The 16224-nt window shown below is 42.9% G+C and overlaps 1 protein-coding gene across 9 annotated transcripts; it reads left to right on the forward strand.

The window, feature by feature from the left end:
• The first annotated feature begins 3262 nt into the window (after window positions 1-3262).
• On the forward strand, window positions 3263-13391 carry dcun1d4 (DCN1, defective in cullin neddylation 1, domain containing 4 (S. cerevisiae)). Of its 9 annotated transcripts, none has more exons than XM_078945467.1 (11): window positions 3263-3315; window positions 5610-5680; window positions 5762-5869; window positions 5955-6042; window positions 6208-6296; window positions 6382-6452; window positions 9202-9293; window positions 9420-9528; window positions 11105-11209; window positions 11308-11410; window positions 11492-13391. In XM_078945467.1, the coding sequence occupies exons 4-11, from the start codon at window positions 5972-5974 to the stop codon at window positions 11545-11547; spliced, it is 696 nt and encodes a 231-aa protein (XP_078801593.1). In that variant the 5' UTR covers window positions 3263-3315; window positions 5610-5680; window positions 5762-5869; window positions 5955-5971; the 3' UTR covers window positions 11548-13391. The 9 variants fall into 9 exon arrangements, with proteins under 9 accessions (XP_078801593.1, XP_011471217.1, XP_011471214.1 ...); XM_011472915.4 differs by having other exon boundaries at window positions 3268-3417; window positions 5762-5801; XM_011472912.4 differs by having other exon boundaries at window positions 3268-3315; window positions 5762-5801.
• Window positions 13392-16224: the final 2833 nt, after the last annotated feature.

Genomic DNA, 16224 nt, shown 5'->3' on the forward strand with positions numbered 1-16224 from the left:
AAAATAGCACCAAGAATATTGGTGTTATCATTTGACTCTGCAGCTTTACAAAGGGCACCCCATATCAGAGTCCAGTGAGCAGCCCAGCAGCCCAGGACAGAGCCTGACCAGCTTCTTCAGTTTCTTCTTGTCCCAAACGGTGCTGTCTGCTTCCCAGCAGACAACAGGGAGAAAGGCAGAGGCTACCACAGAGTCCCAAAACGTTCTGAGCAGAGGTCTGCACACTCCAGAGGACCCCAGGCTCCTTAGGCCATCATTTCATGTATGCATTTAAACCTTATGTACGGACATGCAGGGAAGCCCTGCTCTGACTCAAATGTGAACCAGCTCCATAGTATTTTTGACTGCTCAGACACTATTTGTATAAAACTAGGATAACAGTGAAAAGATGAAAAGATTTGGGAAATTAGGTCAAACAGATGAGGACGGTCAATGAATGAGTGTCCCAATGTTACCACAACACAATATCCTGATCAGTTCATTTCATGGAGTTTTCATCTTTTTCAATTCGTGGTCATCTCCATAACTGTCATCTTTTACTACTTGTCATTTTTGTATTTTAGGTTTAGAATAAAGCTACAACTAGATTTTAGCTTCAGAACGTATAAAAAACAAGAAGACAGAGAAAGATCAGGGAAGTGTAGCAGAGGGTGAGATATGACGCTGCCTTTAAAGTTTGACTACTGTGATTAGTTGATGAAGTAATATTCGGATGTCTTTTGTGTTTTGAAATTTTAATGATCCAATGTTAGAATAAAATATCCACACATTTAGAAAAAGGCTGGGTCTTTAGTTTTAGTTTGTTTTTACTTTGCACATTTTAAAGTCCATCAAAATGACGGCCTCAGTGGTTCTAGAGTTAATCTGGAGAAAAGGCCCTCCAGCCCAGAGAAGTCAACAGTCCAGGACACAATCCGGTTAAAGTCCACAACGGGAATATAGACTACAACCAAGATGATAGACAACTGTATCTTTACCGATAAAAATGTTCATTTATTACACTCCCACTAGAGTCAAAGGTCAGAGACGTCTTTGTTGGTTTGCTGCCACTTGACTATTGGAACTCAGAGAGATCAGGAACATGAAAACTCATGAGAGGGTTGTGCCTTCACTGGTTTGCTCTTGTTTCACTGTAAAGAAGTGAGGTCTTTTAATCTGACAAACTAGTGTGAATCTCAGTGCTTCCAATGATCACCTGAAGCACCAACAGAAAGGTTCATGTTTTAGGACATTTCAACTCCTCACTCATCATTTGTGGGATGGAACCAAAAGGGGGTACAGTCCATTCTTTTCATGTGTTGGTTCTAGGTCTGCATCAAAGCAGAGGGCATGTGGAGTAATACCAAATCCTGGAAATATTTGGACGTAATACCAAAGCCAAATGAATCATACGACTCACAACTTAAATACCAGATCAGTCAAGAACAGAGTTTACTACAACTACACTGATGTAGGTCAACAGCACTGGAGGCGGTGCTTGCTTGGGCCAGACACTGAACCAGACCACAGTGCTCTTGGTGGTGTGGCCAACTGCTTCTGCTGCCATCAATGTGTCTGTTTGGGACCAGGATGGATGAGGACTGGATCCCTGAGAGGAACGGATCACGGTAGTGGACAAGATTCACATTTACACTTTTATTGTTCATATTGTAATTTGTTGACAGACTATGTCATACCAACATAGAAAAAACCCACTGCAAACAGTAACACAAAGGGAAAAAAAGATAGGACAATATTCTGTCCAACAGTACAGGCAGTGCAGTAGGTATTGGTGTGGTCTTCCTACACCTCTTGTCGTTCCTGTATGTTAGGCCACAAATTCTCATCCACATCACAGCGAATATCCTCTCTTGCAATGCAGCGAAATATGTTTATCACATTATGACAACTTGGTCAACCATTTTGCAGTTAATGACTTATACGATGAAATAATGACTAGGTGTTTTGAGGAGTAAGACTATTGCACAGTGAACTATAATACATTTTGATCAACATTACATAAACAATTGATAATGTAGCAAAGAGCAGAGAATTGTACATAATCATTTGCATGGATGTACTAAAGCAATTGCAACTTGTTCAAAGAAGTGAGAAACTGCTTGTATGATGTGCACAAGTGACATTATGATGTGAAGATTGAACAAATAGTTTTGGGAATTTAATTCTGATCTGAGAATTGTACTAAAGCGACTGAGAAAAACTGTAATATACATCTTTATACTGGCCAGTGCTGATATCTAGCTGTCAATGCAGTCATCTACAGTGACATGAATTGAGCTGACATTACTGCCCATGCCTTTAACAATTGGTACAACATTCATAGACTAACTAAATAAACCAAGAACTTACACTTTTACTTAAGAATAGATAGATAGATAGATAGATAGATAGATAGATAGATAGATAGATAGATAGATAGATAGATAGATAGATAGATAGATAGATAGATAGATAGATAGATAGATAGACAGACAGACAGACAGACAGACAGACAGACAGACAGACAGACAGACAGACAGACAGACAGACAGACAGACAGACAGACAGACAGACAGACAGACAGACAGATAGACAGATAGATAGATAGATAGATAGATAGATAGATAGATAGATAGATAGATAGATAGATAGATAGATAGATAGATAGATAGATAGATAGATAGATAGATAGATCCTCCTTGGTCTTTAATGTGTTCAGCATAAGACCATTGTCCCTGCTCCAGGAGGTGAATCTGGTGATGAGCTTTATGAATACTTCATAAAAAAACTTGAAAGGTACTAGCTTTTGCTGAGGGTCATCTGTACATGAAGTATCATTTTTAGTACTTTGTAATGTTTACTGGTCGCCTGTCCTTCCAGACTTCTGTTACTAAATGGTTGAATGGAACATAGGCCACAACATGGAGAAGATTTCATTGAACATCTGTATACCAGGAGCCCCGCCCGTCTCCTGCCGGTTCCTGTGGACTTATCAAACGAAGCCCTTTCACGTGAGCCCTTTCAGACTAAACTGACCAATCAGAATCAGTCGTGGGTTGGCTTTAGGCCTGCACGAGGAAATTTCTGTGATTGACATGCTGTAAGTCGTGCATCTTTCCAAACTCCAACCAATCCGAGTGGGAAAGGGGCGGATGTCATTCCTCCTTTGTTTACGAGGCACTGCATGTAACCAATAGGAGGTGAGAGAGGGCGGAACACACGCCGGCTGCCGCCCAATCACCGTCCGCGAACGTCGTGAAGTCCCGCCCCCTCACCGGTCTGCGGGCTTCCCACAGACAGTTGTATGTTTCATAAAAATGCACTCTGATGCGGCAAGTAAGTAAAACGTTCCAGAAGGGATCGGCGAGTCCGATCGCGACAGTTCTGCGGCTCCACGCCGCGTGCTAGCCAGGACGGAGCGAGCACGCGCCCGGGGCTGTAAGCATCCGGGTTCGACCCGCGGTTCTGGGACATTTGGACGAGAATCCGCTGTTTTCGTGTTGCCCTCTTTGTATCTTCCAGCGCGGATAACAAAGGGAGAGTAGCTGGCTCAGATTGAGTTGTTTGTTTCTGCTGTTTGCACACGGGGTGCTGTTAAAAACCAGATTTCTATCCTGATAGGGGTTTTCTCGGGTTGTGCTTGCAGAGCTCAGACAAACGTCACCGACGGGACTTAATCCTACGGGTCTTCGGTGGTGATCGGGGCGTTTGCATGTTCTTTTTTTCATTTCCGCCGCTCTGCCGTGAACGTCAGCTGGAGGGGATCAGTGTGTCATCGGCTATGTGGTGGTGGGCTGCAGACCTCCACACTGACACAGACAGCACATTGTGACGCAGTTGTGTAAAACATCTTCGGCTGCCTCGTGCAGGTCTGCTGTGGCGTTTTGGCTCTTCCTATAAGCTGCTGCTCAGCGTCTGCGCAGAACCTTCCTATCTGTAGTCTCTGCGTTCCGTTAATCCATCAATGTTGCCAGTATTCAGTCAGTTGGGTTAAAATGTTGGGAAGCAGAAGGCTTTGAAAGAAACACTGGTTTCGGGAAGGTCTGGGAATTGTAGTTCGTTATCGAAGTGAGCGTGGCTCCCGAAGCCGTCCGTAAACGGATTGAACTACAACTCCCATGAGCTGCAGCGTTGGGGTACTTTCTAAACTCTCTACAAGTTGCGCATCTGCGCTGCTATGTTCGGTATGCGGCTAGCGCTATCTGTGCGCCGCTACTCTGCTGTTTGGTCGCTTCTGGCTCCGAGAATTGATGGAGAATTGATGAAGAAAGCCTAAATCTCGGAGCGCCATCGTGAACTGGAGAGTGACGAAGACCATGATGTAGTTGGAGTCAACGTTTCCACCGAGCTTCCATTAGCGCCCGCGGACGGTTTCTGGCTTTTCTGCAGAGGTTGACCCGGGAAGCAGGCGACAGGAAATCCGCGAGGGTCCTGAGGTCATTGATCCGATCAACAGCCGATTCCTGTTCAGGACGGTGTCACCTCTTTGGATGACGGTGTGCATGATGTAGCTGTCAAGTCATCCCTTTAAAGGACCACTCTTGAAGTTTATTTGGATAAACAGACTTGAACAGAAGTACAGCAAGTATACTATAGAGCGAGTATGTGTAGTGGAGGAAAAATACTAACCCAATACTTCTAAGTCGGAACGTTTTCCATCCATCTCTTCTAAACTCATTGTGTCCCTTTTGGGGTCACAGTCACTTGTGAGCGAAGGCCGGGTCCACCCTGGAGGTGGGCAGTCTGTCACAGGGCCACACACACACACACACACACACACACACACACACACACACACACACACACACACCTACCTCTGCATTCACACAGTTCACAGTAACCAGTTCACCTATGAAAGATGTTTTTGGATGGTGGGGGGAAGCTGGAGTCCCAGGAGAAAACCATGCATGCAGGGAGAGAACATGCTAACTCCACACAGAAAGGCCCCCCCATTGGTGTTCTGGTTCTGGTCCCCCAGCCGGGACTTGAACCGGGACCTTCTTGCCACCATGCAGCCTTTGGAACATTTTAAGTTAACAATATGTAGACAGAAAAACAGTGAAGTTTTCCAGATTCTTGGATTTCTTCCAGATCATCAAGTATAAATGAAATCTGTGTCCAAACAAACAAGGAAACTAGAATGAATGTCAAATCCATTCACATGTTAGTTTCCTAAAGTTCCCCTCTGTTGTTTTTCCACATCCAAAGAATCCAAAGGGAACATTCTTAGACCATTCTAGACACTGGATGGTCACATGACTTTATTCAAAGTCTGTCCACACATTGGACTGGAATGATGGATGAATAATAATGCCAATAATATTTAATGACATCACATGTGTGTTGTCCGCTGATGCACTTGGTCGTTTTTAGGTCATAGTAAAATGAACACGTGTCTTAATCTAAAGGGTATTCTCCAAGATTGATTATAATCTGTCATTTTAAAAATAATAATGCTCTAAATAGATCCAATTAACAAGTTGCCTCAGACAGATCGATCTGGTCGGATCGTAGGAATATAAATTTGTTAAATCGTCACAACCTCATTAAGTAGACTACTTTTTGGATGTGGATTCTTTGCATTAATGGTATTTTAATGGATCAGATGTACGTTTTTCTTTACTTTACAGATTTTCAGCTTAATTCACATCTGACGACTCTAGCCAGCATCCACAAGATTCACCACACTTTGCACAGGCTGGTAAATATGTTTCATTGATGCGCGTACGTTTGTTTAATGTGGATTCATGTGCACAAACCCTCAGTGTCACTCTTTTTGTAGAACCTGACTGAAGACATTGGACAGGACAGCCACCCATCAGGTGATCATTCTGGATCACGTAGTTTTCACTTCTGTCATTATTAGAGCGGTCGTGCTTTCATTCTCCAGGTTGGGATCGTGTGTCCTGGAATGGATTAGTGGTTCAGCCTTTGTATTTCTCATGCAGATTTTATCTTTTTAATTGACTACCCAGCTTGCTGCTCAAGAGCCATGCCACCAAGGAAAAAGAGGAGACCCTCTGCAGGAGATGACATGTTGGCTAAAAAAAGTCGCCAGGACAGGTTGGAGGCTTCTTTGGGCTCATGAATACACCAATAAAGTAGCTAGTGGGGGTCAATTCACACATCTAAATTAGCTGTAGGGAATTTAGAAAACAAAAGTCATCCATTATCCATATATTTGGTGTTGTACTACTACATGTATAAAGTGCTTTTCTTTGTCTGTAGTGTTTTCAGAAGACATGAAACCTCCCAAATCCGAGAGGAGGAGACATTTTCAAGCAAAAGGTGCCTGGAGTGGTTCTATGAGTACGCTGGTGAGCAGACTCCTCCTCCCGCTGTCCGTGCCGTGTTTGAAAGCTTCCCTTTTCAAAGTGCTGGCTGCATTCTCATCTTAACTAGGTTGTGATGATGTTGTGGGTCCAGAGGGAATGGAGAAATTCTGCGAGGATATTGGCGTGGAGCCAGAGAACGTAAGCAGATCTAGCCTTTCTGTTTTCCACAGTCTACTTGTAAGTTTTCTTTTGCCTGCAGACCCACTCTGTTCATCTTTGGATCCATTGTAAAGGTGTTCCTAGTGTCGGTGCGGAGTAGGCCCGCCCCTTCACGCCAGCCATCTGTTTACACTCGCTCTTGCTAGCTTACAGCCCCTCACAACCCCAACCTAACATCAGCGGACATGACAATAAAGGATAGCTTCAAATTGGATATATGAATCCAGATTCCAGGTCAGAGGAGGAAAACAAAGGCGTTCATGGATCTGTTTGTCTTTAGGTGAATGCATCAGAATGGAGCGGAGCAGGGAGCCTGCGGCCTCTTGTAATACCTCATCACAGCTACTTTCTTTTTCCAACAGCATTTCTTAACTGCTTTTGATTCACAACAGTTTGAACACATACATACTCAGAAACACAGTTCTAATCTCAATTTTCTATAAATATGTATGTCCTCCATCATGGGAAAAATGCCACAAAGGAAGAAAAACACTAATTCCACCTGAAGGGGTCTTTAAGTGTACATTGTGCCTTATCGTGTCTAAGGATTTGGCCAAAGCTTTTAGAGCTGGTTTTCACTGGGTTGCATGTGTTTGCCATGAACCCACACACAGATACACACAGTAAAAAGTCTGACCTTTGTTTGCTTGATGACCCTGGGAAGTGTGGTAGACACCAAATAGCTGTCTGGGTTCTGGTTCAGAGAGGCTCCTTCCCAATCACTGTTCCATCAACACTTTCTGCTGCTGCCGCCTCCCTGCCTCGGTCCAAAGTTTTCTCCTTTAGATTCCACACTGAGTTACTAAATACCATTCAAGCAGTGCACTCAGTTTGACAAAGTCCCCCTGTGAGACCCCTCTTAAATCCTCCCAAAACTGGATTTCTATTTCTTCTGTTCTACATAAGTGAAATGAAGAAAAACCCTTTTAACGGACGCTTTTGATGCACGGCTGCTCAAACGTTCAGACGGAGCACATCAAACCTGAACCTAAAAATACTGGGGTGTGAGGCAGGATCTGTCCTAACTCAGTTAATCATGGATCCACAGCTTTTAGCTGCTTTCTAAGCTCCCCCTTTTTTACTAAATAGATTTACTCTAAAGCGGGTGGACAGACTATGGCCCGCGGGCCGGATCCGGCCCTCCTCTAGGTTTGGTCCGGCCCGCTGAACAATATCAGAGATGCAGGATTTCTTTTTCTTTAAAACTGGCCATGTGATGGAGACCTGCATTTTATTCCACCGTTCTGCAGTCTGTGCCCGATCACAACCCTCTAAAATGCCTGTCAAACAGAACAGAGGACAGTCTTCCCCTTCTACATTGCAGTTCACATTTTGCCATCTCACTGAGTCTTTCAGAGCGATCATGCAGCTTTTTTTAAACGGCACACCCTGTTCTGTGTCCTGATAGGCTGAAAACCATGTCAATCAATGTCCTCCATGCTGTGTCTCCTGTACAGAAACGCACAGCTCTTCAGATCTACATAAGCCTTTGATCGATCAGATCTTTGTTTTCATCCTAAGATCCTGGATTATTTCTTCTTTGAAGGTTTGACTTTGAGAGTTTGAACAAGAAGAAAAGTCTGAAAATGTTCATGTCTGTCTGAGAAAAGTGGAGTGAGTGTTTAGTGAGGAGTTCATGGATTCATCTGCACAGGTTATATGTAGAAATAAAACCAATCAGATGCCATTGAAGTGCAGACTTTCAGCTTTTATTCCATGGGTTGAACAAAAAGATTGCATAAAAATGTGAAAAAACTAAAGCATTTTTTAAACACTATCACTTCATTTCATGGGCTCATAAGTAATTGGACAAATGAAATAACTGAAAACCAAATGGTCATTACTAATATTTGGTTGAAAAGCCTTTGTTGGCAATGACAGCCTGAAGTCTTGAACTCATGGACATCACCAGATGCTGGGTTTTCTCCTTCTGAATGCTCTGCCAGGCCTTTACTGCAGCGGCAAACAGTTGCTGTTTGTTTGTGGGCCTTTCTGTCTGAAGTTTAGTCTTCAACAAGTGAAATGCTGCTCAGTTGGGTTAAGATCAGGTGACTGACTTGGCCATTCCAGAATATTCCACTTCTTTGCTTTAATAAACTCCTGAGTTGCTTTGGCTGTATGTTTTGGGTCGTTGTCCATCTGGATTATGAAACGCCGTCCAATCAGTTTGGCTGCATTCACCTGGATCTACGCAGACAGTTTGTCTCTGAACACCTCAGAATTCATTGGGCTGCTTCTGTCCTGTGTCACGTCATCAATAAACACTAGTGTCCCAGTGCTACTAGCAGCCATGCAGGCCCAGACCATCACACTGCCTCCACCGTGTTTTACTGATGATGTAGTGTGCTTTGGATCAGGAGCTTCTCCACGTCTTCTCCATACTTTTCTCTTGCCATCATTCTGGTAGAGGTTAATTTTGGTTTCATCTGTCCAAAGAATGTTTTCCCAGAACTGTGCTGGCTTTTTTTAGGTGCTCTTCAGCAAAGTCCAATCTAGCCTTCCTATTCTTGAGGCTTCTGAGTGGCTTGCATCTTGCAGTGTACCCTCTGGATCTACTTTCATGCAGTCTTCTTTTGATGGTAGACTTGGATATTGATCCGCCTACCTCCTGGAGAGTGTTGTTCACTTGGTTGGCTGTTGTGAACGGGTTCCTCTTCACCATGGAAATGATTCTGCCATCAGTGATCTGATCTGAACTCTGCATCGGCTGTTTCCTGATTCTTCTCAGGTGGTGATGCTGGTTCTTGCATGGAAGCTGGATGCCCAGAGTATGGGATATTTCACCCTGCAGGAGTGGCTGAGAGGCATGAGCTCCCTTCAGTACGTCACTTCTGCATTTCTTCATTGTCCTCATTGGCTTTCAGATCTCCTCCTGGAGCTGATTTACCTCCATTTCCCGTGTTTTCTCTGTGACTGTAAGCTGATTGCATAAACTCTTGTTTGCAGGTGCGACTCCACAGAGAGGCTGAGGAACTCCCTGGACTACTTGAGATCTGTCCTGAACGACAGCACTAGTTTTAAGCTCATTTATAGATACGCCTTTGACTTTGCTCGGGTGAGTTTGACTAAAGCCTTTTCCACATTCCATTTCAGGTCTTTAAACTACGACGGAGATTTAGGGCCAGTTTACAAAAAAAATGTTTTTTTCAAATTATGACTTTAAAGTCGTAAATTTACGAGAAAAACGTCATAGATTACCGAGCAAAAAACACCAAAGTTTTCCATTTATTGGAGCCTAACTTGAAGATGAAATATGTGGAACCTTTTGTGAAGCTTTATTTCTGGAAAGGTTTAAAAAAAAAAGAGATTCTGAACCTTTTGATGACTCAAAATCAGATTATTGTCAGTGGAGCCGTCTTTCTGGGGTTCAGTGTCGCTAAAGCGGAGGTTCATATGTAAAATAAGGAGCTCAGAGACACGTTTGGGTGTAGAGGACCGCTGCAGCCTTTATTCTCCTTTTCATTCACAAACCCTGAAGTTCATTTGTCACATTACGTCATGAACCTGTCATCCAAACACCAATGCAGAGGTAAACAGTGTAACATACGCCCCCTCCTCCAGATGAAACGTCCCGTTTCAACTTAAAACAATAAAGAGGAATGAAAATAGTCTGTTGTATTAGCATTAGAACGTTGAAAATGACAAAAAATGCTGCTCCTCAGACGGAAGGATTGAAGTGGACATCTGCAGGGACACCGATGTCTTCATCAACGGCTGCAGAGATCCTGCAAACCCCCCATCAATAAATAAAACGTTAATAAATCATAAATCAAACAAATGAGCTTCCAAACATTTGGAACGTTATCAATAAACATTCAGCTCACCTGATCAACTACGTTTAGTCGGTCTGCTCTGCTGCTGCGAGGCGTTCACTTGCTGCTCTGTATGCTCACCTCCACTTTAATCTTGTAAAATTACGAGTTTTTTTCTTGTAAATCTACGATTTAAAATCTCGTAATTTTACTTTTTTTTTTTTTTTTTTTTTTTTTTTTTGGTGGCCCTAAAACTCTGTCGTATTAAATGGATCAGAACACCAAGGCCAAACCCCAATGGCCTTCCTACCCCTTCAGCTGCTCCCTACCGTAACATTTAGCCTGCCAAGCGTGGAGATATGGGAAAATAGTGTCTTTAAATTCCGACATTACTACCACTTAATGATGACATCATCAATAGTCGGCGGTAGGTAATGCGCTTGTAAAATACATAACATCTCTTTTATAAATTTAAAAAGTTGTGTAAAAATAAAAATGGAATACTTAAATTTAAGTGTAAATTGAATTAACACTTAAGGTTACACTGTGCTTCCGAGCACACCCACAGGAAGAAACGCTTTCCCTTTTCTCCTTCGCGCCACAGCGCGATGCAGACCACCCTACCTGCGGAGGGACAGCAAACACGGGGTCACTACGTCTCCTCCTTAAGAAAAAACACTTTTAGACACCACTGAAGTCCCAAATAGCCCTAAAATTGGAGCAATAGGGAGGAGCCAGAGGGGTAGGAAAACAACTTGGATTCGGCCAAAATCTCTGAAAATGCCTTTTATTTGGAGGAAGAGTGAAGAGAGTGTCACTTCCTTGTTTTGCTGACAGTGAAAGAGCTCTGCTGAAGCCTTGGCTGTTTTGATCCAACAGGAAAAAGATCAGAGGAGTTTGGACCTGAACACAGCCAAGTGCATGTTGGGGCTCCTGCTGGGAAAGACATGGCCCCTTTTTCCCGTCTTTAATCAGTTTTTAGAGGTAAACATGAGGCAGAGTTTGAGCAGATCAAATGTCCCTTCAGTCATTTCACGTGTGTTCATTACGTTACATGCAACTGAACTCGTGTTGTTCCTCAGCAATCCAAGTACAAAGTCATCAACAAAGACCAGTGGTGCAATGTCTTAGAGTTCAGCAGGACAATCAACCTGGACCTCAGTAACTACGACGAGGACGGTGCCTGTGAGTGAACGCGTCTGTGCAAACACGACAGTGGTGATTGAACGCCTCTTCAGTGATGTTCTGTGTCCCTCCTCTCACCAGGGCCGGTTTTGTTGGACGAGTTTGTGGAATGGTACAAGGAGAGGCAGATGTCCTAGCTGCAGGTGGATGGCGGAAGAAATGACAACTGTGACCACTTTTGAATATCAATTTAACAACACAAACATGGTTAAGCAGTGACAGTGTGTGCTTCTTGGTAGAGGAGGTCTTCAGGCTGTGGGTGGGCGACAATTTTGGGACTAGGGGTCCACTCGGTTTGCATTTCAAGTGCTGCCCAAAGGGTCCGGGCGGAGGGCGGTCACTGTGGGGGTTTACTGCTTACTGAAGCTGTGTAGCAGCGCCGTTCCCTGTCACTGTGACATGTTGCTGTCTGTATTAGGATGCAAGCAAAATGGCATGGTGTGAGAGAAGCTTTCCTCACTGCTTTTCTTCAGCAGAGAGACACCAAGAGAAGTGACCATCCATGAATTGTGATGAGACTTAAACCGGGTTACTTTGACCAGGACACTTGAGTATTATTTCCTGTGCAATGAACTAAAGTTTCTCTGAACGGAAAACACTATTTTGTCTGGAGTTTGGTTGTACTTCGAGAAGCACACTGTGTCAACGAGTTGAAGGCAGGTTTCTGATGCCTGTGCTGTTTACTATCAATATGTGCCAGTTATTTTTTTGCCTCCAGTTTTGGTTGACATTTACAAACCCCCTGCAAAGGCTCCAGACCTTGTTACACCAAACAAATCTGCATTGCTGCTTACTCTTATTTCAATACAGTGCTCTGTTCAGCAGTTCTTGGTCTGACGACCAAAGAATGTGTCTACGTTGTGTAGGTAAGAGTATTATTGTGCCTCAAAACTTGGAAGTCACTTTTTGCGTCTCCACACACAAACGCACATCCCAGCAAACCTAAAACTCCACACTCATGCAAGAAAATATACTCCATACTTGAGCATGCAGTTACACACAAGTGGTTAGGGATTACTTCAAGAAACATTCAAACTGTTTGAGTGTCATGATAAGTTATCATGGAACTAGAAGGGGTCCAGGTTGTGCTAGTTTATGGAATCTGTTTTGTCTTCCTCAGTTCACTGATAGTTTCAGGTTTCTTACCAGTAGCATCTCCCAACACTGACGGTGTAAATGCAGTGGAGGGCTTCCTGAGGATACTGGCCTTTAGGCAGTGAGGAAGTGATGGAAACAGTGAAGGTTTGGAGCTGCGTGAAGATGCTTTGTCGCTCTGTTCGCCTCGTGTAAAGTTCTCGTAACACATGTATAAATTCTCTGTCTTTGGTTGTGACGTGATGATGATTTATCAGAAGACCTGCTATTTGCATGCTTGCTCATACAGAGCCCCAGGTGAATGGATGAGATTTTTGAAAACATTTTTCAAACATGTTTTGTACAGGAGGTTGGTGCATGTGATTTGTGTATCATTGGACTTTTTTTTTCTTTTTAATAAGAAAACATTGTTTTGTCTGTTTAGACCTGAACACACATGTAACATCAGGGTGGAATAGGTAGTCCTCCCTGCATTTGTCCCACCTTTCACACCTGAAACCACAGTCAATTTATGGAGAAATCATTTTATTCATTTCTTTAGTGGAAGTACATGTTTTTTCCCTGCCTATTCAGCCATTATTGCAGTGATTTAAAAACAGAAAAAAGAAAAAAAGCTTCAGATGGTCATTCATGTGAGATTTAATTAAATCCATTGTAGCCAAAAAAATCCCTCTCCTTGTGATGCAACAACCATCAACATAAACTTGTAAGTATTTGATTGTTTGAATACTTTGAAGAACTTATTTTTTATTCACATAAGAAAATGCAGGAAGAACAGTATTGTTCTAGTTGTACATAATGTATGTAAATTATTATGTGTCTCTGTCTGTTTTCACTATAACCCGTGTCTATATACAAGAATAAAGGGTTTATTAAGTTACTGGCATTTATTGGGCTTTTTAGTTAATCTGTCCTTGACCAAAAAGAAATTTAACTGTCTTATCCACAAACTCAGCAATTGTCCTGCAAGATGGTTTTATGAGTTTCAATCAGTCAACTATTAACTGTGTTTTACAATGGTTCAATCGATTACAAGTTCACTTGTAAAATACGATTTTTCTGTCTAGCAAGAAAAATAAAACAATTAGCTTTTTTCTTAGCACTGATTGGCTTGAAAGTTTTCACATTAAAGGTGCAACGGGTAAGGTTTGTCAGGTCTTTGGGACTAATGGAGTTTCTCTTCAATAACCTTATTGCCATTCCTTGTTTTGCAAGGATTAGGCTATTATCAATTATCTGATGATGGCGTTCATGGGACAGGGGGTGGAGCTTCCTGTGGAGGCTTAATATTCCGAAATCCATGACTTCTGTAGCTGGGCACTCCATACAGCAAATCTAAAACCCTTTTGTCGTTCTCTGATGCAGAGGGTGATTGTGGTTCAGAGAGAACTCTGTCTGTTTCATTCCTGCTATAAAGAAAATGACCTCTATCTTGTAAAATGTGGTCATCTGATGAAAGAGATTCGTCCCTGTCTAAATCTGTGTCCCACTGTCTTCTGGCCAGCGACATAGCTGCCAGAGCACTGAACCCTCTCCTTTCCGTCTTGTCCTCAAATACACTCTTTAAAGCTTCATTTGTTCCGTCAGAGAAACTGCCAAACGTCTCAGGATTAGAGGTGAATGAAGAGGAATCATTCACAGGACCAGGGGATGAATATTCGAGACCGAGTGTAACTGGTTTCCTGTTGTCCTGCAATATTTCAGCGACCTTTTCGTTTGACTCACATGGGGGAGATGTGAGATTTTCAGGTGGAATCAGGTGCAGAGATGCTTTTACATTTCTCTCTTTGTTTATAAAAAGACTTGGTATACCATGACCTGCTCCAGTTTGCCTCATTGGTGGCAGTGGAACGTCTGTATCCAACTTGAGTTCTTCACTCCGTTTCTTCACAATGTCATCAAAGCTCAAATGTGGATGACTCCAGGGGGCAACATAATTTCTTTCCAGTCCTGTACCTTCATGTACAGCAGTGACCATGTCACTACTCATGGCATCCATTGCTTGACTTCTGGGCTTGGTATATAGTGATGATTTGATGATGGAACGCTTATAGGAGAAAACAGGATCATCTGCCAAACTCAGGACATTGGGTGCATGTCTGGTGTTTTTCAGCTTTGAACTTGAATCACCTTCATTCTCACTACTAGAAGGTGAAGAACTGCTCATCTTTGGTGACAGTACCTTTAGATTCAGACGCCTTTTAATCCGTGGGACTCCAAGACTCAGGTCAGGAATGTTAGATTTTTTTGTTTCTTCCTCACTACTACTCAAGGATCCTTGATCCTTTTCACTTGTTCCAACAGCAAAATCAGCCAAAATACTTTCTGACTTTGATGTTTTCCCCTTGGTCTGAAAGTTGTATTCTGCTGCTCTGTTTTGGACTGCAGTGCTCAACTTGTCCTGTGAATTCCTCAATGTCGTACGAAGATTGTTTGGCTTGGTTTCAGGGACTGGAGAGGGGTCTGTGTGAGTTAATTCTTGTATCCCGATATGGCTCATTAAACTTGCTCCTATTCCGAATCTAATTTCACTGCTTGGAGTGTATGGAGTTGGGGATATCAGATTAGGCCGTGGTGCTGTTTGTGAAGAGATTTCAAGGTGCTTTCTGAAGCGGGAGATTCCTAGATTCATGGTGGCCCATCTACGATGAAAATCTTGGTTGGGTTCTGTAGATGTGTAGATAGTGTCCTTTGTTGGTTGGTACTCAACGTCATCCTCAAAAGTGACATACTTTTCTAATAAAATTTTAGGGGTATTTTTCGGTGGGCTGTGAATATTCATTGCTGAAGACTTTACTCTGAACTTCTTTTCTTCTTTTAAATTTGAAGACCGTGGTGGGGTTTTGTGTGGCTTTATTTGGACCTTTATTTCATCGTCACTGTCACTGCTTGAAGATGAGGAGGAACTTTGTGAGGGTGCCTTGACATGTGGAGATGTTGATGTATGAAACATTGGCTTGTCGGTTTTCTTCAGGCTTGTTCTGTCACTATTGTTGCTACTGGAAGATGAAGCAGAACGTGACGATGGTACCTTGAAATCTAGACGTCTTTTAATGTGAGGAACATGCAGAAGATCTACAATAGGCCATCTGCTAGGTGGTTCATAGTCTTTAGATTGAGGTATAAGAATTGGAAGCTGTCCAGTCTTCCAGCTCTCTGCCCTCTGAATATCTCTATGACTTTCAGTGTCATCTTCACTTTCGCTGCTTGTTGATGAGGAACTTCCTGGTGGATCTCTGATTTGCTGAGGTGTTGACACCAGTACCTTATTTTGTTCATGTGGCTTTATTTGGACCTTTATGTCATCATCACTGTCACTGCTTGAAGATGAGGAGGAACTTTGTGAGGGTGCCTTGACATGTGGAGATGTTGATGTATGAAACATTGGCTTGTCGGTTTTCTTCAGGCTTGTTCTGTCACTGTTGTTGCTACTGGAAGATGAAGCAGAATGTGACGATGGTACCTTGAAATCTAGACGTCTTTTAATGTGAGGAACATGCAGAAGATCTACAATAGGCCATCTGCTAGGTGGGTCATAGTCTTTAGACTGAGGTATAAGAATTGGAAGCTGTCCAGTCTTCCAGCTCTCTGCCCTCTGAATAACTCTGTGACTTTCAGTGTCATCTTCACTTTCGCTGCTTGTTGATGAGGAACTTCCCGGTGGATCTTTGATTTGCTGAGTTGTTGACACTTGTACCTTCTTTTGTTCATGTGGCTTT

Source organism: Oryzias latipes, chromosome 4 (assembly GCF_053564925.1).
Source record: "Oryzias latipes strain Hd-rR chromosome 4, Olatipes_Hd-rR_3.1".
NCBI lineage: Eukaryota > Metazoa > Chordata > Actinopteri > Beloniformes > Adrianichthyidae > Oryzias > Oryzias latipes.